The sequence below is a fragment of the Cyprinodon tularosa genome, unplaced genomic scaffold (assembly GCF_016077235.1).
Source record: "Cyprinodon tularosa strain WSP-4 unplaced genomic scaffold, ASM1607723v1 ctg349, whole genome shotgun sequence".
Classification (NCBI taxonomy): Eukaryota; Metazoa; Chordata; class Actinopteri; order Cyprinodontiformes; family Cyprinodontidae; genus Cyprinodon; species Cyprinodon tularosa.
In genome coordinates this window covers 433,155-455,955 of record NW_024039062.1, presented here as the reverse complement: position 1 = coordinate 455,955, position 22,801 = coordinate 433,155, and the positions used below count along the sequence as shown (strand labels likewise).

General features: G+C 40.5%; 1 protein-coding gene across 1 annotated transcript; it reads left to right on the top strand.

Moving 5' to 3' along the window:
- Positions 1-1,835: 1,835 nt before the first annotated feature.
- LOC119789827 (inactive tyrosine-protein kinase PRAG1-like) lies at positions 1,836-21,986 on the top strand. Its single transcript, XM_038294948.1, has 6 exons — positions 1,836-2,078; positions 4,690-5,030; positions 5,115-6,823; positions 14,727-14,872; positions 15,766-16,532; positions 19,094-21,986. Exons 2-6 carry the CDS (start codon positions 4,767-4,769, stop codon positions 20,249-20,251), a joined length of 4,044 nt encoding a protein of 1,347 aa, XP_038150876.1. The 5' UTR covers positions 1,836-2,078; positions 4,690-4,766; the 3' UTR covers positions 20,252-21,986.
- Positions 21,987-22,801: the final 815 nt, after the last annotated feature.

Sequence of the window (22,801 nt, the reverse complement as noted above, 5' to 3'; positions counted from 1 at the left end):
TCTTGTAAAAGATAGCACTTTTCCCGGATCCAGTCTCTGCTGTGCCACTTATGCTGATTGTCTTGGCTCTGCAATAAATCTTTATGCGAGACACAGGAAACTGGTGTTCCTGTGTCCAATCAATTCATACACGTCTGATGGGTCCATGCTCAAGAAACCTGAGATGACTAGATGAGATCCTTAATTTGGAGGATTGGGATGTCAACAAGATTAAGTTTTCTGCCTCCCTTATAAGCCGCTAAGACGATGAAAATTTTAAAAAAGTAGTCATACAGGTGGAACTATTTTCAGATTGTATCACCTTGGAAAAATAAATCTGTGCTTTTGTTGTTATAAATGTATATAATGTTATAGACCAAGAAAAATGTTTATTTACTGCTGAACTGAAAGGGAAACCACCATTTTTTACAAGTCATGCTTTGCACTGAAAAAAGTTATGTAACCGCTTTTGGTATTTACTTAATCATATTTAGTTACTTTAACACAATTGTTTTAAGTCCTATCCTGTTAACATGAAACAATTGTGTTTAAGTAAGTAAGTATTATTAAGTAAATGCCAAAAACTGTTGCATTATTTTTTACAGTTCCCTCCTTTTTCTTTCAGATTTACAAATATAAATTTACATTAAAAAAAAGTTTTTTAAATAGAAAATAACCCAACTGTGTTTGTAATTTCATTTTACCACAAATCTTGCTTTCCTTTGAAGGATTCCAAGAAATTATGTTGAAGACCAAGGGAGCACAGCAGGTGGTCCCAGGAGAGGTTTGATGCAAAGCAAGGTTAGGTTATAAAAATATATCCTCAGCTTTGAACATCTCACTAAGCATTGTTCAGTCCATCTTTAGAAAGTGAAAAAGTCTGGCACAACTGCAAACCAACTATTCCCCTTCATCTAAACTGGAAGACTATAGAGATAGTAATCTGGAAAAAATGTAGAATAAGTTTTGACGAGTTATAGCTGTTTTTATTTCTTTTTATATTTGTATTTTTCATTGTAGAATGCTTACTGTTGTGTGTTTTTTTTAGGTAGACAACTTTAAGATCTGTCCAGGGACAACAGATGAAAAATAGCCTTTTGGCTTATTCTTGTGCATTTGTAGGAAAGCTTTTTCATGTACACTGTCCCTGTCAAATAAATAAATAAATTTAATTTAATTTAAAGCCACAGTGGAATTAATCATATTTAACCCTTTTCACACTCAAAGATCTCCATTCGATCTGGTTGAGTCTTTATATGTGCAATGCCTCTTTTTAATAATAAAATAATCTTTTTAATAATTTAAAACTATTTGTGTTTGTTCAAAACTATGACTGCTACTGTTCATGAAACTTTGGCTTTGTTCTTTTTTATCGCTGTATTGTTATAGGTCAGTAGATAATCAAAGTCAATCTGCAGATGAGTATTTCTCCTGTTTGTCTCTCTCTCTGTTCTGCTTTTCCCTTTTGTTGGTCGTGATGGGCTCCAGCAGGGGGTCCAGACTGGCTCTGAAGCCTTTTTCCATCACTCTGTCACCCAGAAACAGGAGCAGACCTGGGAAAGCAGCAGGGCAGGGGAAGCATACACCCAGACATCAAAGAGCCTTCTGATCAAGATTGATTCCTGCATTAAAAAAAAATACTTGAGAGTCATGCATTGGTAAAGATCTGAGAATTTTCAGCAGATTATATTTTTGTGTATATTGCTTCAAGTAAACTGAATATAATGACAGCAAAGCAGTGTAGCAGGTTTAATGAGAATCTGCCAGACTGCATGGCTGCTTAAAAGGAGCTCCTCCCACCTTCTTGTGCTCTCCCCCCTTTGACGCTGCAGCAGAGGACTTCAGCTGTTCCCCAGCAGCATTTCACCTCTGCACAGATCAGCAGCAGCAGCGGAGGCATGCAGGGCTGGAGAGCAAAAGCAAGCAATACCCCTGCAACGAGCAATACCCCGGCTCTGTAAACGCGAAGGACAGTTGGATACTGAGCACACGAGGAATCCGGGAATCATTTATCCCTTTTTTTCGGATATCTTTTTATTTTATTATTAATTTCTCAGAGGAAAGCTTTTGTGTTGCCAGGGAGGAGAAAGTCCGGGCAGGTAAGCAGGCAGCAGGCAACACAACCTTGGCCGCAGTATGTTGGTGCTGCCTTTCCCCTACTTCCTTTATTTGATCTAATAGTATACTCTATCACACCTACTGGTTTAATGTGGTAGAAACGTAGCGTCATTAATTGGATACATTTTGATATATTAAAATTAATATAATAAATTCCCCTTTACAATAATGACAGAGCGCTGTTTTAGTTAATATCTCTAAAAACAAAGCTGTTTTATTCATTTTGCACACACTCAACCACCTTAATATTTAGACTTTTATTTATGTTGTCATTTTGTATGTAAACAAAAAGAAATTTCATTAAGAACAGCTTAAGACAATTAGATATTTTAAAGTGCAGCTTTGAAAACAGTAATAAATACATAAAAAATGAGAATATAAACATATGACTGTATATTTACAGTTTTTACATCATTTTTTTAAATAAATAAAATAACCCATTTTACATTACATTCATACAAGATAATACGTGTTGTGTGTAATCTAATAAAAGTTTATTCAGATGCTGATGGATAGGAAAAGGCACTATTATTTGGGAGTTTTGAGAAAAGTTTTGGCGCCCCCCTCCAAACACACACACACACACACACACTGTCTGTCTCTATGAGGGGAGAACAGGTTGCACCCCCCTCCCTCCCTCTCTCCCTCCTGCTCAGTGAATGAAGGGGCTGCTGTGTGGGGAGAGCAGGCGTGACAAATGCAGCTCGTTCAATGTGTGTGTGCACACACTGATGTGACCTGGTTATCAGACTGGAACATGGACAAATGGACGTCCAATTACTGTGATCATGAATGAATGAATGGACTTTTTTTTTTTTTTTTTGAGAGGGGATGAAGTCCAATTAAGCTTTCTGGACACTGCAGTATACAGACAAAAAGTCTCAGGTGACCTGAGGATCTGGTGCGTGCATGCTCGTTGCTTTATTATTCGCAATAGGTGTAGTTTTGACTGTTTCACTTGGAGTATTGAGATAAAGCCTCTGACCCTTACTGTCACAGGGATACGGGTATGGAGGGCATAAATTTAGCCTTAGGTAATGCATTTAACGCAAGACTTGAAAACCTCCTTGTAACAGACAACATGAGGAATGCGGAAGGCACATCAAACTTTGTGATCTATGCTTCAGGTGGCACCAAAAGCTATAAATTCCACACCCACCCTCCAGCCAGAGACTTCTGACATGCTGTCGAAAGATTTTTTTTTTTTTATCCGTCAGGGCTTGTTGCAAGGCTTTTTTCCCCTCTCTGTCTGTGTGTGTTTTGCCAGAGGAAGTGAGAAATGTTGGACCTTGAGCTTGAGAAGGTGAAGGGAATGTAGAAGTTCAAACAAGAACATCCAAACACAGAGAACAAGCAACACTGTTTGACAGTCCAAGCCTTGTAAAGTTTATTTTCAGGCAGCTGAGATTGTAAAGTTCATGACAGGATCTTGTCCCTGCAATGGTATTCCAAAATCATTTGTATCTCTGATCAGCTATTTCTTGGCATGACTTGTGTGCAACCTATGACGAGATATTGGGCAACTCTGCTTCCTCTGTTGTCGCAGGAACGGTTAAACAAACAGTGAGCTTGTGGGTTCTTTCCTGCTCAAACTGAGTCAGAAAGAACAAAGAAAAATGTAAACAGGCATTATCTTTACTGACAGAAAAACTCCTTAAGACTACTATAAGATTAGCAGATCTCAAGATTGTTCCGCTGGTGCCATGGGTTATCAGGTATTTTTATCACCAAACACTTGATTTTATTGATTTCATTCCACAAAGTCATGATTTTGTAAATGCACTATTGAATAAAACTCACTGGCTTGCTTTCAGAAGGGTTTTGCTTATCAGCTCTGTTTCTCTAATGTTCAGCACTTAAATGAGCTAATGTTTTACTGAATGGCACCTTGTTGAGAAGCAATTGTTAAGATCATTAAGAGACCCCCAGTTTCAAGAAAGCAAACAATCCCTCTGAAATGGTGTTCCTCACCCCACTGTCAGTCAAGTCAAACATGACCTGACCACTTGGAGGATGAGGGGTGTGTGTGTCTCTGGGTTTGTTTGTCAGGAATAGTGGACACATGTGGAGTTGGAGATTCGGGTGTGTTTTTGTGCACAGTAGTGGGGGCAGGGAGATTGATCTGGGTGTAAGATTCACCCTTGTGAGACTTGTGCCTTTAGACATTCCTAACATTCCGACCTCTGGATGTTTGAGGCTCTTTGGGGTTCTTCTTGTTTGTCGGGGGGCTGCTGAGAACTCTTTGTAAGGCTTTCATGTTGCTGGGCTCATGTCGGCAAGCCTTTTGGTTGAACAGAGACCACATGCCCTCTAATTTAGGAGGCCATGGGAACATATAGCACAGCACATATTTGGTGTTCTTAAGTTACATCTGGGGATGACCCTAAAGTTCTTATCGCCTTGCATTTAGGGAGCAGGTGTCTCTGGATTTATTTCTCCATTTGAGTTTTTGTTCTAAGGTGCTTTGTTTTGTAAAACTGAAAAGTCATTAGCACCAAATGTGAAGTATCATTTGTTTTAATTGTTCTTTCTAGTGGTCAAAATGAACATGATCTAACTTGGTTTCTATCTTCTGATGTTCTTCTTCACCAGCCATGAGAGCTCATCATCTGTCTGTCAGATTCCTTTTCCAACTCCTCTGAACATATCCGTCTCTCAGCAAACCGAAGATGTCAGCCTGCGGCGACTTTGCAGAACACGTGTGGAAACCTGGCTCTTGTAAGAACTGCTTCCACCCGCTCAGTGCACATAAGACTGGCCACGCCTCAGATGACAACGTCTCGTCTGGGTGTTTGAAGATCAGCCTGGGAGGTGATGAGGAGGGGGGAGTAACTGCACCTTCACCCTACAGCAAGCCAACCATTGCTGTAAAACCCACCATGATGAGCTTTGACACAAGTGAGACAAAAGATGTGAACATGAACATAGAACAGGTGAGCTTCTAAACTACTTGTCCATTCAAAAGTTTGATCATTTTCATTGTTTTTAACATGGTCAAATTTTTTTCTTTGTTTCAGGACAACCAAAAGAGTCCAACTGAACGAATGGGTCTGAAGAAACTCCTAAACATGCCATTGCTCTATATTGATGATAATAATGGTTGCATCAAGGCCCATAAAGAGGTTCTTCAAAGCCCTGATGCCAAGATTAACTACAACAGCTGCCTCTCCTTGTCCCCCAGCATTGTGCCCAAAGACTCTTTCTTAATCAGTAATGTTTTTGTCAGCCAGGAGGAGGGAAGGGGTTCAAAGAGTTTCAAGAAAAATGCCAATGGGGACTCATGCTGGCAGCAGAATAATACGGCTGCTATTGCACCAAAAAGCACTTACAATGGAAGAGGAAATTTGATTGAGTCCCATGAATCAACAGTGGAGATTCCTTTATCGATGGATCCTGTTCCTTCTGAACATACAGTTCCTTGCAACCATGTATGCAGTAGTAGCATTATCACGAAAACATCCAGTACTTCCACTGCCTACACCACAGCATCAAGTATGGATACTACAAACCAAACTAGTCAAACTTCCCTCAGTCCTATTCCTGCCCTGTCTAAAGACAACAGCTTTTCGGATTCACCTTCTTCCTGTCACAGCAGTACGGATTCCCTCCCTGGACCTAATGGATCAGTAGAAAAACAAAATGAGTTAGTGAGTCCATCAAGCACGGTTAGTCCAGAATCAACTCCAAACTCTCCCAGTGTTCAAAAAGACTCTGAGCCAATATATGCTGAAAGCACCAAGAGAAAATCTAGACCACCAGGAAATGGACCACCGTCAAGCCCAGAGTCCCAAAACCAGATTAAGCAATCCAAGGTTTCCGAGTCTGAGGGCTCTGGAGAGAGTAAGCGAGCCACCATCACTGTAATGGCTGCTCACACAGAGGAGAACAACAGAACTTTCTTTCTGAGCAGCCCAGATTCAGGAGTTGGCACCCAGTGCCACTTCAGCCCAACATCACGCAAAGACCCCAGCAGCCCAGCTTTCCGTTGGCCCAGTCCAAGCCACAGTGCAGCTTCTCAAGGAAGAGAAGCTTCATTGTCCCCAAACCTGCATCCAAAGCCCCAATCTAGTCCCCCCATTCCTCCAAAGAGAAGCTCTCGCTCCCCAAAATTAGGAACCTCTAGTCTGTCACCATCTATGTCTTCTCCAGTCCTCCTTCCTGAATTTCCCAAACTTGGCACATCTAGTCTTACAACATCCATGTCCTCTCCTATCCCTCTACCAGAACTCCCCATGCTTTTCCTTGTCTCTGCAAGAGAGGGACACTTCAAGGGCCCTACGGACAACCAGAGTGCAACATCTGAACGCTTGCATAAGTCCAGCCACCACAGTTCTGGTTGGAATTGTCGCATTGAGGAAGAAGAAGAGGTGGAAGAGAGGAAAGGGGTGGAGAAGAAAAAGTTATTCGCCGCCAATTCAGGAACAACCTCCCAGGAGTCGGGGCTCATCAATGGTGCTGCTGTCTGGAAAGAGGCCAGTGACTGTAAGACCCACAGCAGCCCCCCTCCGATGACAGAGCCAGGCACGGCCCCCCCTGCTACCACCAACAATGATGCCTGTCAGGGGGAAACCGAGGGCACCAGCGCAGAGACAGAGGGCAAGCATAGCGACAGCATGCCGACCAAGCAACCGTTGCATGGAGGCTCATCAGAGTTACTGGCAGGAGGAAAGGGAGCTCCCAACCATGACCCCAACCCACCACCTCCCCCACCTAAAAAACTGCACAGGTAAGAATAGCAAAGATCTTGTTAGAATTTTATGCTCATGTTAGGTAACATTCTGTATAGTGATCACAAACATTCCCACTTAATTTAATTATCCCTAGTGAACTGTAAAAAATGTCAGAGCTAGTTTCCTTTTAGAAAGTATTTATTTGATCAAAAATGCTCAAGAACAGGCAAGCAGAAGTTAGTAGAGGCAAGTTGAGTCAGAACTAAGTAGAAAGTGAAGTTGAGGTGTGGAAGTATATTTTTAGATGTTTTACCCACAATTAAGAACCCTGAAAATACAAGCTGCACTTTTTGTCAAATTTTGGGTTTGGCATTTTTCAAACTTGTATTTTTGTAGCAGCATAAACAATCTTTATGCTCGAGGTGGGCAAAATCATACAAAATCTGACATTTTGAAAAGGGGTTTGTCTAAATTGTTATTTACCTTCAGAAGGGAGTGTTATCAAAAACGCATTGGATGTTTGAAGACAATTTAGATGTCATTGCCCATATGAGTCTGTTTTTTCCACTATTGCATACACAAGCCTAACTAAGAAAATAGCTACACCACATAATTTAGCCTTCTCCCTGTGCAGTGGGTCTAAATTCAGATAGGGGGTTTGCTCTCATGTTTGACGGTTTGTCTGTGTATATATAGCTGCTTTGCTGCCCCAGTGTACACTCTCCCTGCTAGCACTTACTGTAAATGCACCTTACTGTGGTTGCCACCATGTGGATCTTCCAGTGCCTTCTCCTTTCATAGCATCATTATTCAGCCTTGAATATGCCTCCGTTCTGATGCTGTGTGATCATTCAAACCATTGGGGAATAATCCTCAATGCATGCCTTGTTCAGTTCCTACTGGCATTGTGACTTCTTCAGTTCTAATTAATGCACAAAATAAGCCTGGTGGACGGTCCGCTGCTGTGTCACGTTGCTGTAAACTGTTTCGGCTCTTGCACAATGGGCCTCATTGTCAAATAGACTTTTTATTCAGTTTCTGTCAGATAAAAAAAAAATGTTGAGATAGTGCCTTTTCAAATTAAACATCATATTTGCACTGTATTTATATTTGAAGTCAAAACATTATTAGCATTAAGAAAGTTTTTCCTACTTGATGCCTTAATTTTTCCAGTTACCATAGGGATAAAATGCATTCTTCTTTCTGTGCCAGCACCCACAGCATGAAAAAAAAAAGAGAGAGTATCAGCCCTTGGTTTGATTTTTATGAAAAGCAACAAATGTTTATCTCAAAGTAGAAGATGTGCTGAAAATAAGCCCTTTTCTAAGGGTTAGAGTGTCTTAATTGTTTCTGTGGAGTAGGAGGAGGAGGCCCGATTGGGATATAATATCTTCCTTAAAAGCAGCATTTATCCAGCGGCACAAATTAAAACAAATAGATAAAAGCTATGCTTTAAAATATACATATTACCAGTCACCAGGTTTCAGTTGCATCTCCATGATGCAAATCTATATCATGAAAGAGGTGCTCCATCGGACTAAGATCGGATTGGGTTTGGAATAAAGGGAACTCAAGATGTTTACATTTCTGGCTTTGTACCAACAGTATAGTTGTCATCTAGCTCATGTATGGACTGTAGTAAACTTAGTTTGGCTAAATGTGAAGACTACGTGAGAATTGGTTTTGATGGATGTATAACAAATTTGACCTGCACTTAAAAAGTGTTAGAAAAAATTTATATATACATTTTGTTAAAATAACGTAGAAATTTCATATGAAAAATATATACATATATATAAAAAAAGAAAAAAACAACATTTCATTCCTTATAAAAGAATGTCCAGCTTTGTAAACAGGGACTTAAAACCTTTTTACCTATCTGCTTTAGGGTTCAACATTTGCTCTTCGAGAAGTTGTCAAATTATAAGCGTAACAATGTTTCACATTGTTGTCTCTCACTTATTATTCTCCCTTTTTTTTGGACAAGCGGATCAATGGCTTCTGAAATACTCAGACCTACCTGTCATGGGCTAAGAACAATGCTCCATTCAAAGTGAGCTGAAACCTCTCTTCTTCACTCTGATGCTTTAATTTAACTTAATCTTCACTGCCAAATGCCTAAATGCATAAGGAGTTTCTGCCATCTGGTTGGCTGAGTCGATGATGGTGTGAACTTGTCTAAGAAAGGCTTCACTGGGTGTATTTTGGGGTATTTTATGTGTCTTAATATCTATTAGGATTTTATTCCTATATAAAAGATTGTGATTTCATGTTGCATTCCTTTTTGTGATGAAAAGTGAATCAGTTTATTCAGTGTTGAAATCATTCTAATAATTACAATGGTTTAAATAGATTTGAATAGTTTGTATTTTCTGCCATTTTGGTGTATTATATCTAATACATGGGATTATGTTTCCAGGACATTACAGAAAATCCCAATGCTTTTTAAAGACATTGGAATAGATTTTTTCCACATTTTTACTATTGGCATCACATCTTTGTATATCCTTGAAAAGCACAAAAATATACAAGCATTTGTCTGCATGACCCATAGTTAAAAAATATTTTTAAAAAGCTGTAGGAATACACAGAGATGGGAAGTAACTAAGTACAAATACTTTGTTACTGTACTCAAGTAGATTTTTCTGATATTTTTACTTTACTTTACTACTTATTTTTATGGCGACTTTTTACTTCTACTCCTTACATTTTTACACAAATATCTGTACTTTCTACTCCTTACATTTTAAAAAATTGGCTCGTTACTTTAGTTTTGAATCATTTCAATGGAGTTACCGTTATTATTTTTCACGTCATCAATACCAAATTCAATCTAATTGGATGGGAATCTACGTTGCATTTGACGCACCACTACAAGATGAATCGACAGATTCGGCGGTATTCATTTCGCAGTAAATCATTGCAGCTTGGTGGCGGTGGCGTTAGCATAGTAGTATGGACGACGAGATGATTGAAAATGAACACAACGGAGATCTAGTCCTATTGGCAGACATCCATTTAAAATGTAGGCAACGGCATGAAAAAAGTGGTTTCTACTTTTACTTTTATACTTTAAGTAAATTTACAAGCCTGTACTTTGTTACTTTTACTTGAGTAAAGAAGTTTAATCAGTACTTCCACTTTTACCAGAGTATTTTTTAACACAAGTATCTGTACTTTTACTCAAGTACGGAAAGTGAGTACTTTTGCCATCTCTGGGAATACACACAGACACACTACTACCTCCCAGTCCAATAAATGTAGTTTGCACTGCGTTATGTTGGCAATGTATTGTTTAACTGCATCTGACTGACACTGATGCTGCTAAAAACAGAATTTATTGTAACCTGTACAGTGAAAGTAAAGCTTAATTTTCTTGAAGGGGTGTCCCATTTGTCTGTGTGATATTGGGACTTCTCCTTGAACAAATTGCAAGGGAATACAGAGAGGTGCAGTTGTGACACTAGTAATTGTATCCAGGTTTTAACCTGTTCAAACAACAAGTGTTTGTAGGAATATGGTGCACATGATGGAACAATATAAATCTTGTCTTATGAATGGTTAAACTGTTCCTTTTTAAGGTTTTGTATTAACGGTTGTAATATTTGTTTAATGAATGGAAAATCCTGACCACAGTCACATGTATATTCTCCCTTGTGAACAAGCAATTTGACTCTCTGAATCATTTAAAAGCCACAGATGGTTTGAAGAATCTGCCTCCCAAAGTGTTATATCCCACTTGCAAAAAAAAAACACACAAAAAAAACCACATCTTTATCTCTTGTGACTAATGCATCCTGCACCACACCAGGTCAGCCTTAGAGGGCTGTGTTTGTACCTGTGCCTATATCCTAAGTAGTCTTCTTTAGAAGGAAGGCGTGTCAGCTGGTCATTGATTGCTGCCAAAAGGAGGGGCTTAAGTGAGCAGATTGTTGCCCCTGGCAGCTCCCAAACTGTTCCAGCCTGGCTATCAGTTACAACCAGTAGAAGTAGAGTTTATAGACTCGCCTCTTGGATTCTAGTCATCTGAGTTGGACTTGGGTTTGAGCTGCTTTCTACTCCGTGCACACGTGCTTCAAGATGCTCTGCCCCTCCCTGCACAGAGCCAACATGATCTCCTCTTTTTTTACTGCAGCACAACAGATAGCATCTAGTTGATGCCAGACACACTTAAAGCGATCTCCTGATTGGTAGCTGAACAAGAGAATACTAAACATAAGGACCAAATGCTTATATTCCACACAACTCATGGATGCAGTTGCTTTTTTTTTCTGCTGAGACACTTTAAATATCCTCATGACTCGCGTGGAACCAGGGTAGTGTTACCACACATGACAGGGCTTTAGACAGCCACCAGTCTGATCCAGGGGGCAAATTTGTGGGTGCCCGACCGACCCGGCGAGGACCTTTGCTTCAGCAGCATGAGGTGAGCACCTGATGGCTGCTTTTGTTTTGTGTTTTCTTAGATTTTACAGTCAGATGTGGAAATTTACAAGAGCTTTCATGAGCAGTCTCATGATGGGAAACGGTGATGTTTTTTGCGGTTCAGTATTGCATTTAAAAAAAAAAACATCAAAACCACTTTTTCTATTCAGAGGTTTCTGTATTTTCGCACCTCCATCAGCAGCTTGTTGACTAAAATAGAAGTGCTGCTGTGACTTTAGCTATTCTTCTATAGATTGCATTTTTACACATATTTTTTAAGATAGCTGTAGGTTGAACAGGATATTTCTTTCTATAAATTCATATCCCGAGAGCTAATATGAATATAAAGTCATAGTGAGTGCAGTTAAGAAGTAGCTGTCTGACAAGAGGAGGCAATAACAAGCCCAGGTTGGAGCCGTGTACAAAAGATAACATGGATTGGTGTCAAACATTAATGGGTCTCTGGTTTATATGACTAGATAGCCATGGTAACTCCTCTATAGTCTAAGGAAAGGAACAATGAGCGTCTTTCTTTTTCCGGACTATATTGTAATCTATTGAGGTTGCACAACAGCGAGGATAGATTGTTATCCAATACAGATGAGATGCAATAAACTAGCTCTGCAATTAAGGTGGCAAAGCGAGAATTAAACCTTAAAATACAGATAGCTGTGTGAAAAAACTGTTCCCAATGTTGTCTCGAGGTGACTTTACAGACAGGATACATTGTCTCTAGTGGGATTTTTTTTTTTTGGCTTCCTAAAGCTGTGAACTTTCAGGCCAGAAAGCTAAACCAAAGATGTGATTGTGGTGCATGGGAAGCACTGTTACAGCTCACAGCTTCTCCATAACGTCATTTCTTTCGATTTCATATGTAACCAAACACTTTTAGCCTAGTCTATCGTACTTTAGCTTTTTGTTGTTTCTTGCTCCAAATGTAAATGGAGAGCAAAAAGAATAGAGCGTGCAAAGTTGGATTTAATTTCTGATGATCTATGCTTTTTCCTTTATCATCCTGTTTGTCCTTCTGACTCTCCAAGCATTAGTCTATTTGTCTTTCAGAGGCGGCTGCATGCTGACATTTTTCTTTTAAGTTGAAGTTAAAAACAAACCACTGGCCTTAGTTTTCCAAGTTTGAAGACATTTCACTCCCCATCAACGATGCTTTCTCACTTCAAAATGTCTAGAGTAGCTTTTAGTTCCAGGCTTTATACAGTAGCCCCAAAAAAAGCCTTGTTATATCTTAGAAATACATTCGAATTGAACCCAAAAAACAGGTCCATCCCTTAGTAATGTCCTTAAGGTTGTTGTTGGCCTGTAAAACCTGATGCTGTCCCATGCCTCTGAAAAGGGAATTGTTAGGGTCATCATTGGCCTAGCTGACAGGCGAGATGTTTTGGTCCCCTGCATGGCGATGAGGATTGAGATGGTTTGATTCTTTTTACTTTTTCAACTTTTTTGGAATTATAACTATGACTTGGATGACTGAGAATCTTCACCACCATATAAAATTTTTCTGGTTTTCCTTGACTCTTCAGTCTATGACAACCACTGTGCTTGGTGACCTTTGAGTTAAGCAACATAATCTTGTTTTGATGGGTTTGGAGTTTTGTAGGTCTGGGGGTTTTTGTCCAACGTCTACAAAACTAAAGTTCATCGCAAGTATAGCTACCCAATGAAGCAGTTTGTTTATAGTGTACTAGTATTTGAAATTCTTATTTGTATTCTAAATTCTGAGTTAATATCATTGTTCCCTGATTCCATGTTTTTTTTTTTTTTTTTTTTTGACGCCGCAGCCTACTCATAGAATCTCCTACCAGCAACATGCCTAAAACATAAAATGTTCCTTGATTTAAAACTTTTTTTTTTTTAATGTGCATGAGGGTCTCATTTTACGAAATGATAATACTATCTTAAAGAGTTTGGATAAATCCACATTTTCCTCCCTCCTGTTTGCGTGTTTTTCCTTCCAATAGCGTTTTTCCTCACTGTAACCTTTAGCATCTTGGGCTTTTATCAGGAGTTTGCATCGACTGGATGATCTTTATCCAACCGACTGAATATCTAATGGGAATGTAAAGATAACTTGATACATTGTTCAGGCCAACTGTGTCTTTTTGAACTTTTGCTCTCTTCAGTGTGTGACAAACATGCTTCTTGGATGGTGTCATGTCATATGCTTTACCACCGAGTGGGACTCTAAATTTTGACGCAGGAAGTGAAACCAGTTTAGAGAGCCTCAACACCATGGCTGCAGCTTAGTTTGTATCTTATTTAACCCAGAGGGCTATCTGTAGCCAGCTGCATGTAACTCCAGTCTGATCTGTTTTTAAAGTCGGACCGGCTCCTGTTGCTCTGCTTTTTTAAGAAGACATCAGGATGCGTTGTATATAAACAGATGGAGACTATCCCACCTACTGTAATGCACTTATTGAGAATCTGTGTGGTTTCTAGATTGATGAGTGAGGGCGACATGCTTTAGTTTATCACAGCAATCACAGTATTTCAAGCCTGATCGTAGGGTGATTAAATCTGCTAAGAGGAAATGGGCAGCCGGGATGTTTAGGCTGAAGGTTGGCATTCCATTCATGGGAAAGGCGGTTAAATCTACAGGCGAACCGTAACATCCTGAAAAAACTCCATTCAGCTTTTCCAACAGCATAGCAAATAATGGCATTCTAAAAAGCACGTTTTCGACACAAATCTGTTCATTCTGAGAGATGAATGTAGAGACACAGGCATAGACTTCTAATCTCTACACCCATTACCATTTGTCCCATGCCTCAGCACTTCCTCTGCCTTTCATCACACCTCTTTTGTCTGCAAAACGTAGTGGATCCTTTGGCACACCGGCCACAGAGAGTATACCTCACCCTTTGTCTCCTCCACTACTCCTCTCCTCCACTTCTATTTGTTCTCCTGATTTATGTTGGAACCAAAGCGGTGGAGGAGTCATTTTGAAATGGAAGAGAGGGATGATGATGATAAAGATGAGGAAGGAGTCTAGCTGCACCCCATAATGCATGCATAATGAAACAAATAAATGGCTTTCTCTCTTCCATAATTGGTCACTTTCTAGATTAAAACTCTGCTCATGTAGTATTTTCCTTGGCATTATGAGAGGCGTCAGTCAGGAAGTTGAATATGAGAAATCAAAAGCTTTTCCCTCAATTATAACAAGGAACAAATTAATGTTTTAAATTATCATTTAAATTTGAATAGTCAAAAGGCCTTTTTTTTCTTGAAGCTTTTAACTCATGCAGTAATTCAGCTAGGAACCATGCCTCCCTGTGAGAAAGAGGAAATTGTGACCATGTAAAGTAAAAGCAAATGTCCTCTTTCTAGATTTTAGTACCATAACACAGATTTTTTCAGTTGAGAGGAAGTGAATCAGTTCCATTTTTAAATAAACGTTACTATATCTACAGTAAAAGATCAGATGCTGGGGTTGGTCTGGCTGATGGTTTCACTTAACCAACCAGTCAGACGGTAGTTCTCATGCACTACTTTAATCTGCTTGTTTATCTTTTACAGGGTGAGTGGTAAGATGAGTGGCAGTACCATGGAGCTGAATAGCAGCAGCCAGCGTGGGCCCAGCGAGAGCTCTGTCTCTTCTGTGCGGAGCCTGGGCAACATTAGTCTGCCAGCTGCATCCACTGACAACCTGACAGCTGATACTGGTAAGTCAGTCACAACAAATCAAGTCCATTTGAGAGGATTTACTCCAACAGGGACATGCACAAGGAATCTAGAGCCTTGTCTCAGGTTTATTAGCATTAGTATCACCACTACTTCCTCACATTCAACTAGCTGAAAGGGCAAATGGAGCGCTGCAAGGTTATATTTACCCACTTATCGTTTACCCTCCTTCTTTATGTTATGACTGGGCGTGTTTAAGATTTCTAAAGTCTTGCAACCTGCAACGTGGCTCCTATTGAGTGGCATTTGTCCTTGGCGTATCAGCCCTAAACCTCGGTGGCTCTCAGACGCTTGTTATTGCCACAACTTCCTGTGGAAAGCTGTTTAAAGAGATAATTATGGACTCTGATAACGAGGGAAAAAAGGGCTTGGCTTCATCAGAGTACTTCTTTTTTTCTGTCTTTATGCTTCTCTCGTCACTGTGAAAGCAGTTATTGAAGACTGCACGGCACAATTACCTTGCTGTCTGCCTCCTTTAGGGTAATGCAGAGTCTTTAATTGAAATGAGTGGATTATAATCGGGTGGAAGATGTTTTTGAGTGTTGGCTTGAAGCAGAGATTGTGGAAAGTTCCAGCTCTTTTGAGGAAATGAGGTATGTGTTTATACGTAGCTGAGCAGTTAGAGAGGGGGTGTCATTGACAATTGAGCTTAACAGTAAGAAATATGAATCGGTCACAGTTGGACTCTCAGAAATAAGAATAAAACTGAATTTGTTTGTTTACTATGCTGACACGTTGTTCTTGGTTATACGACAGAACATGCAACTTTTTTCTCATCACTAAAAGCCTTTTTTGAATATTTCTTTTAGGAGAAAAAACTGAATCTTACTGATATAATAAAAGCCACTGATGCATATTTTTTTTTTCTACTTAGGGTCTCGGGATTCTGCACGGATGTCTTGTTCTTCACCGTTTCCCAGAACCTCTGTGGCATCAGCTCCTGGTTCACCTCACTCTTCGTCTTTCAGCAGCTTGAATCACCAGCCACCTCCTCTTCCGGAGAAGAAAATGGTCAACCGCACCGTGTCTGCTCCAGATAGCGCCAATGGCAAACCCTTTGTCAGGGCTTACCCACGCCTCCCGTTTGCCGGCTCTGAGAGCAACGTATGCCGCTCTGCTGATGCCAGCTCCCGCACCAGCCTGCCATCAAGCCCAGTTGACGCCCGGCCCGTTTTCTCTTCAAACGAGTCCTTGGACCGCTGTCACCTCCCTCTGGCACGGCCCTCAAAGTCCAGAACCCTGGATGAGCAGCAAAAGGCTCAGGGACGCTTAGGAGTGCACTGCCGGACCAGCATCACCTGCTTGTCCTCGCCCCAGCTTAGCGCCCCCTTCTCGGCCGCAGAGGCAGGCTCAGCACCGAACCTCGGTTCCAGCTTGCAGCTCCAGAATCTCCTGAGTAATATCGACAGCAGGGAGGGGGTGTACTCTAAACTGGGTGGCCTGTATGCAGAGTCGCTGCGACGCTTGGCCCTTAAATGTGAGGATCACTTTACTCGCTCCCAGAAGAATCCACTCAGGTTTGACGAGAGCAACTGGTCATTGTTCAGACTTACTTCTAACAAGCCGAGCTGCAATGCAGGAGATGCTGTTTACTACTCTGCTGCCTGTGCCTTGGACCCCAGAAACTCCTACGCTGTAAAGGTAAAATACTATTGATTCAACTGATGACTTGATGAATAGCTGCTGGACAATTAAGGATGCAACTCAAGAAAGATTTAATTCAGTAAAGAGATCTCAGTATTTTCATTTCTTATCTCTTTTTATCTCTTATCTTTTATCTTTTTATATCAAAGAAGTCTTTCTTCTTGTTAACTTTCTTTGAAGTCTTGATGAAACTTCTCACTGTCTCAGCATCTCAGGATTAAGTTCCTCTGGCTGTTTCACAATAAAAGCCTCAGAGCTCTTTGGGCACATTCACAAGCTCCAGTAAACCCATAACTTAACCCAGTGGTTGTCAGCTTTTCAACGCCCGATTAAAAGGATTACTTCCAACCCTGAAGTATGACTGGAACAAAAGGCATGCTAACCTCACCAACAGTTGTTAGCAGTCATTGCTGATAGCACATCCCTGCTAGACTCATGTTCAGAAGCACAACTGCAGCATTTGACTTTTGAATTTAACTTCTTTATGTGTTTGGCCATAAATGATTAGTTATGTTACTATAAGCTGTGTTGTAGTTAATTTTACGCTAGTCAACTCAAAGCTGTGCAATCAAACGGTTTTGCTCCTGAGCCCTCATCCTACAATGCGTCACTCTGTGAACAGGCTGCATTCTCAACAATATAGACTTCCAGACAGCATGGGGGGTTTATCCATCAAAGAAAGCTGTTAAAATAATATAATACCCCTGTTTTGTGGCAAATAAATCAAATTCACTGGTAAAACCTCATCACAACCATGAGTTCAGCTAATAAAAAACAAAAAAGTTTAACAAAGAACAGCCTTAACTACCAATTAAATACTTTCATCTTTGAGTGATAACATGCTATAAGTTTTAACTACAGTGGTGGTCCTTAGTAACGACTGAAATTTGATAAGGAATGAGGATACATCTGTCTGTTTTAGTGACCAGTTATTCTCATGACATGACAGGTTTACATAAAGTTAAGATGGAGAATAATAAAGGAGTCATTATATGAAACACTCCTGAGCTGTTGCTGTGAAGCCTTTTCACTATTGTTGTTAAGGGCTTAAATATCTGGTGGGTGTGAATGCATAAAAGAACTTGAAAGTTGAAAGAAAAGTTGTGGGAATGAAAACCATGCAGTTGCATTATTGTTGGTCTACAGGTGGGATGGTCCTGATGCAGTGCAAACCTTCAGAACAGATAGAGTAAACAAGCAGCCAGCAGGGTGTGGATCCTGTCTGGCTGATCTTTGTGCTCCCGTTGGTGTTGCTGAACAAAGCGGCAGCTCTTTGTGTTGTATGTGTCACACCACCGGCTATCCACCCAGAGTATTGCTTAATGTCTCCAGCCACAATTAATCTTTACATTCCAGGAAGGCTTTATAGACAGACAAACCACCGTTGTCAGGGCCAACCCTCACACTGATGCACAGCGCAGCACGAGGACATCCTTCAGAAGTGGGGGTCATAAACAGACACACAGTCAGTTTGGGTTTTTAACAGGATGACTGTGTTGGCAAAATCTTTTTAGGTTTTAGAAATGCGGATTCTTTAGATTTGGTTGTTTTTGTTTTGTTAGATTAAGGATGAGACCATAGCCACAATAAAAACATTGTTAACATTTTATGAGATGGGTGTTTGGTTGTGTTGGGTTTTTTTGATTTAGAAAGTCTGTCAGGATTTTATTAGGATGGTCCAGGATTTCTGGAGGTTTAATTAAAAAATGTTTGCAGCTTACTTTAAATCTGAGGCTAGTCTGTGGGAACAAATATCTCAGCGGACTCCAGTCTGAAAAGCATTTTCATTTATGCATTACGATTGCCATAATGTTGGATTATTTACAAAGGAACCGATTATTGTGTGTAAATAAAGTGAAGGAAGGAGGTGTTGCACCGCCAATGATCTTCCTCCATAAAACAACTAGAACCAAATAAGAAAAACAGCCCCAACCTTTAGAAACAGCCACTGTTTTTGAAAAAGCTTTAAACTGTTACCCCAACCTGCTGTACAGAATAACCTGAACCTTTGACATCCCAATACAATCTTAATGGTGTTTTCATTCATAAAGAAATGAAGGATGATATACATGTGCAAGTGGAGGTTGAAGGCAGTGCACCACCAAGGGGCAAAGAAAATAAATTTTTTGATTAGCTACTTAATAGAAAGTGAGATGCTGCAAAAACAAAACAATAAAATCTTATTAACTAAAACATATATTTTAATGTTTAACACAAACTTTTCTATTTTTACTAAATTGTTGTGACCAGAAATGCTCTAAATGGTTGTTATCCGTACCCACTGTGTTCCACTCAGACAGGAACAGCTGTGTAAATCACAGCCCAGTGCCAACATTGGTTATCAGTATAACGTTAATGTGAACTTAGATGTTTTTATGACTGGCCTTGTTTTAAGAAGGTTACGTTCACCATGGCGTTGGTTCTAGCCTCTGGGTCCAAATGATCTGTATTATTAAAGATGCCCTGTGATGATAATGATGATGATATATTCACCTTTTGTGCATATGGTGTTTTATTTGTCTTCTCTTACTCTTGTCTTGTTTTCATTTCCTCTACAGATCTGTAAGAGTTCATCCATTGAGAGCAAACAGGGTCATCTCTACGGTCTGACTGTGCAGCAGATCATCCCTACTCATTTTAACATTCAGCAGGATTGTGGTCACTTCTTGGCATGTGTTCCTCAGAGCATGCTTCCCTCGGATGAGGTGTCTCTGCGAGCTGCGCCGACTCCTGTATCACCACAGTGTGCAGCATCTGCTCAGGCTCAGCAGGCGGAGCAAGAGAGAGTGGTGGTCATCACTCCTGAGATCCCCCATCAGACTGCTGCTGACTTTGTACGGGAGTGGGAGATGTTTCATAAAACTCAGCCTGAAGTCTACGAGCGCCGTGTTTGCTTCCTGCTCTTGCAACTATGCAATGGCCTGGAGCACCTGAAGGAGCATGGGGTCACACACCGTGATCTTTGTTTAGAAAACCTGCTTTTAGTCCCTCGCCAGAACAGGGCCTCCCTCCTTGGTCAGAGCGGTGCTGACAGCGGTTCCTCCAATGCGGCACCTGCAGGAGATGTTCAACGCCACCTTCCGCGTCTCCTCATCAGCAACTTCGCAAAAGCCAAACGTCGATCATCAGAGGATGCGGCTTCAACGAATGGGGACCCTCGCATTAAGCGTGACCACGCCAGATTGGCCCCCGAGATCGTCTCTGCCGCTCAGTATCGTAAATTTGATGAGTTTCAGGCTGGAATTTTGATCTACGAGCTCCTTCACCAGCCCAACCCGTTTGAGGTGAGTCCAGCGCTGAGAGAACAGGACTACCGCTGTGAGGACTTGCCTCCTGTGCCCCCTGTCTCCATTTACTCCTCAGGCCTTCAGAGGCTAGCACAGCTCCTCTTACAACCAGACCCCATCAAACGCATCCACATCCAGGAGGCTAAACGGATACTTCAGAGCCTGCTCTGGGGCCCCAGGAGAGACCTGATGGAACAGCAGTGGGAGCGGCACAGGCGAGGCGGGATGTTCGTTGATGGGTCACGAAACGAGGGCCTCCTCAACTGGCTGGACGTTAAAAGGGCCCTGCTGATGATGAAGTTCGCCGAGCGCTCGCTGGAGCCAGAGAGAAACGCAGAGCTGGAGGACTGGCTGTGCTGTCAGTACTTTTCCACGGCTCACCCTCTGTCTCTCTGCCATACGGCTGAACTGCTCTACTCCCTGAAGTGACAGCTCACATGTGTGACCGGAGCTGAAATCATGTGTGAACTTGTAAACGTGTGAATGAGAACATTAATGTCCAGACACTACGGACAGAACTGTGAACCTGCTAATGTTACTGCTGCGTGCATGGAAGCCATAAATCACCAACATCCACCAACGATGGTCTCATTAGGGTCTGAAAAAAATGACCCTGAGGAAGTAAGAGATGCACCAATTTCCAAGTTGGTTTTATTTTTATGGCTTTCTTCTGCTAAAAGTGAACAGCAATAAAAAATGGATCCCATCTTGAGAGGTTAATTCTTTATATTGAGGAGAAGAAAAAAGTGTGTGTGGGTTATAAAAAAAAAAAGACAAGATGGTAAATTTTTATGGCTAGTGTAACAGACAGCAGTTTCCATGGTTACTTGTTTAAAGTGAAGATCCTGGACTGAATTTTGAGATGTCAAACAGTCTGCTAACATTTACAGACTGTTTCCTACAGCAGACAGATGGATAAAACAACTTTTTGGTACCTGAATTAGCCTTCCTGTTATTAGCTCTCTAATCTAAGACTTACTCCCAATGTAACTTCTTCCAACCTGAAGAGTGTTAATATCACTTTGCATTTAACCCATCCCCTTGGGGAGCAGTAGGCTGCCATCGTGGGGCGGCCGGGGAGCAATCAGGGGTTAGAGCCAGAGTGGCAGTCTGTGGGAGCTCTATAGCCTAACCAGTGGGGCCGTCAATCCCCAGTGTTGACATCAACATTGTAGCTCTTGGTCTGGTTCAGGTCTGGGCCGATCAAGCTGTTAATCGTCAGTCATCAGCCAATGTCTCTGTGCATCTCTATTAGAAAGAGTGGTTATAATAACAAAATGCGGTTACCAAAGCTTCTTATTTGATACTCTTTGTATTTATTTAATAGATGTGGAGACAGTTTATGCACTGTGAAAGCGTGACTTATAACTCGACTTTGTTGTCCGCTCATAACTTTTCTACATTTACATCTAATTTCTTCTCAAAATAGGACTTGACAATTCTCAGTTGGACCTCTGGCACCTTCTCTTCCATGTTCTAAGTCGTAAGCACTTAGTGCTAGACTGTGAAAACAACCTACTGCAGAGAAAGTCCTTTCTGGTGTGATTAACTTGCCACAATGATCAACAAACCCCTGCCAATATACTGATTGTCAACTTTTCCCAGGCTCTGATGACTTTCGTCACCTTTGAACATTCTTACATTTGTTCCAGTGCCTTTCATTCTTTGCATGTTACAGTGATTTGAAACAAAATGTAAATATCTTTCTGATAATTTCTGCCTTGTGAAACTGGCCTTTCACAGAATGTTCCGGTAACAACTTTGTACAGATATTTGTAAATGATTTTCAAAAGCAAATGTGAGCCCAAGCAGGTCTTAGAAAGCCATGAATATGAGCTGCAGTTATTATTTATAATGAATTTTGTTTTCTTATTGAAGTCACTGGAAATTTGTCTTTGTTCACTGTCTTTTATATATGCATATTTTTTCTTCTGTGATTTAAGTTTTCCTTTTTTTACCCCAACACAAATGCAAAATAAACTGTGTGGTATATGTACTGCATGCAGGTTTATGACCATGACAAATTCAGATTTATTTCTTTTTCTGAGAAAACATCCTTTGAACTAATCCATAAGGGATTTGGGATTTTGAGTGCAAAATTTATTTGATTTTTGCTTCTCTCCTACTTGTGTCGCTCAATAAACTGTGCATATATTTTCTCACAGTTAATATTGCGTCTTTTTTTATGTGTGTTTTTTGTGTGTTGTTATGGAGAACATGTTGAAAAATGTCAGAAGTGCGGGATGAGTCATATTGCAGCTCCACCCTGAGCTGCTAAATAAAATGACAGTATCCCACCTGGACAGTATTTTTCTAAAAGTTGTGGCAAATAAATATTTTTAAAAGTGGAGTTTAGCTGTTGGACTCAAAGTAGCCAAAGAACAAAATAAAACCTAAACTTCCACATATTGTTTTTAATGTACAGCTGAGTGTTAGTAGTGCAACAGAGCTGGATGTTACAGGAAGTTGGAAGAGTAACAGTCTAAAACTTCCCCTAACATGCCTACATTTGGAGTATCTCTACTATGTGATAACCGCTATCTGGCACTAATTAAGATGGATTAAGCTCCCTGTCAAGGATATTGCTTAAAATGTTGGCCAACAAAATAACCATCTATCAATGAGTTATGTCCTGCCAGATGTTGCTAGAATAACACTATGAAAAATGTATTCAGTTGCATAATAAGGTATTAATTATTTATAATTTATTTAGGAAGAAGAGACAGAGCAAAATATAGTTTAAAAAAAATATATATAGATGAAATCTGATGTTTAAATGTTTAATTGTACTTTTTTTGGAGCTAAATAATGTGCACATTTTTAGTTCTCATCCTATAGAAGGGCATACAGTTATAATTTGATTAGAAAGAGATCAGTGAGAGGATTTATTGAAATATGCAAAAATGTATTCCAACAACTCTTCCTGTCTAATAGTCTCATCATGTAGAAGGACTGTGGTGTTCTACGATACTAGAATGT

Excerpts from the sequence above, each read along its gene's own strand:
- LOC119789827 (XM_038294948.1), top strand. The coding sequence starts at position 4,767 with ATGTCAGCCTGCGGCGACTTTGCAGAACACGTGTGGAAACCTGGCTCT. Across the intron at positions 5,031-5,114 it reads TGAACATGAACATAGAACAG|GACAACCAAAAGAGTCCAAC; the intron begins GTGAGCTTCTAA and ends TCTTTGTTTCAG. Across the intron at positions 16,533-19,093 it reads GAAACTCCTACGCTGTAAAG|ATCTGTAAGAGTTCATCCAT; the intron begins GTAAAATACTAT and ends TTTCCTCTACAG.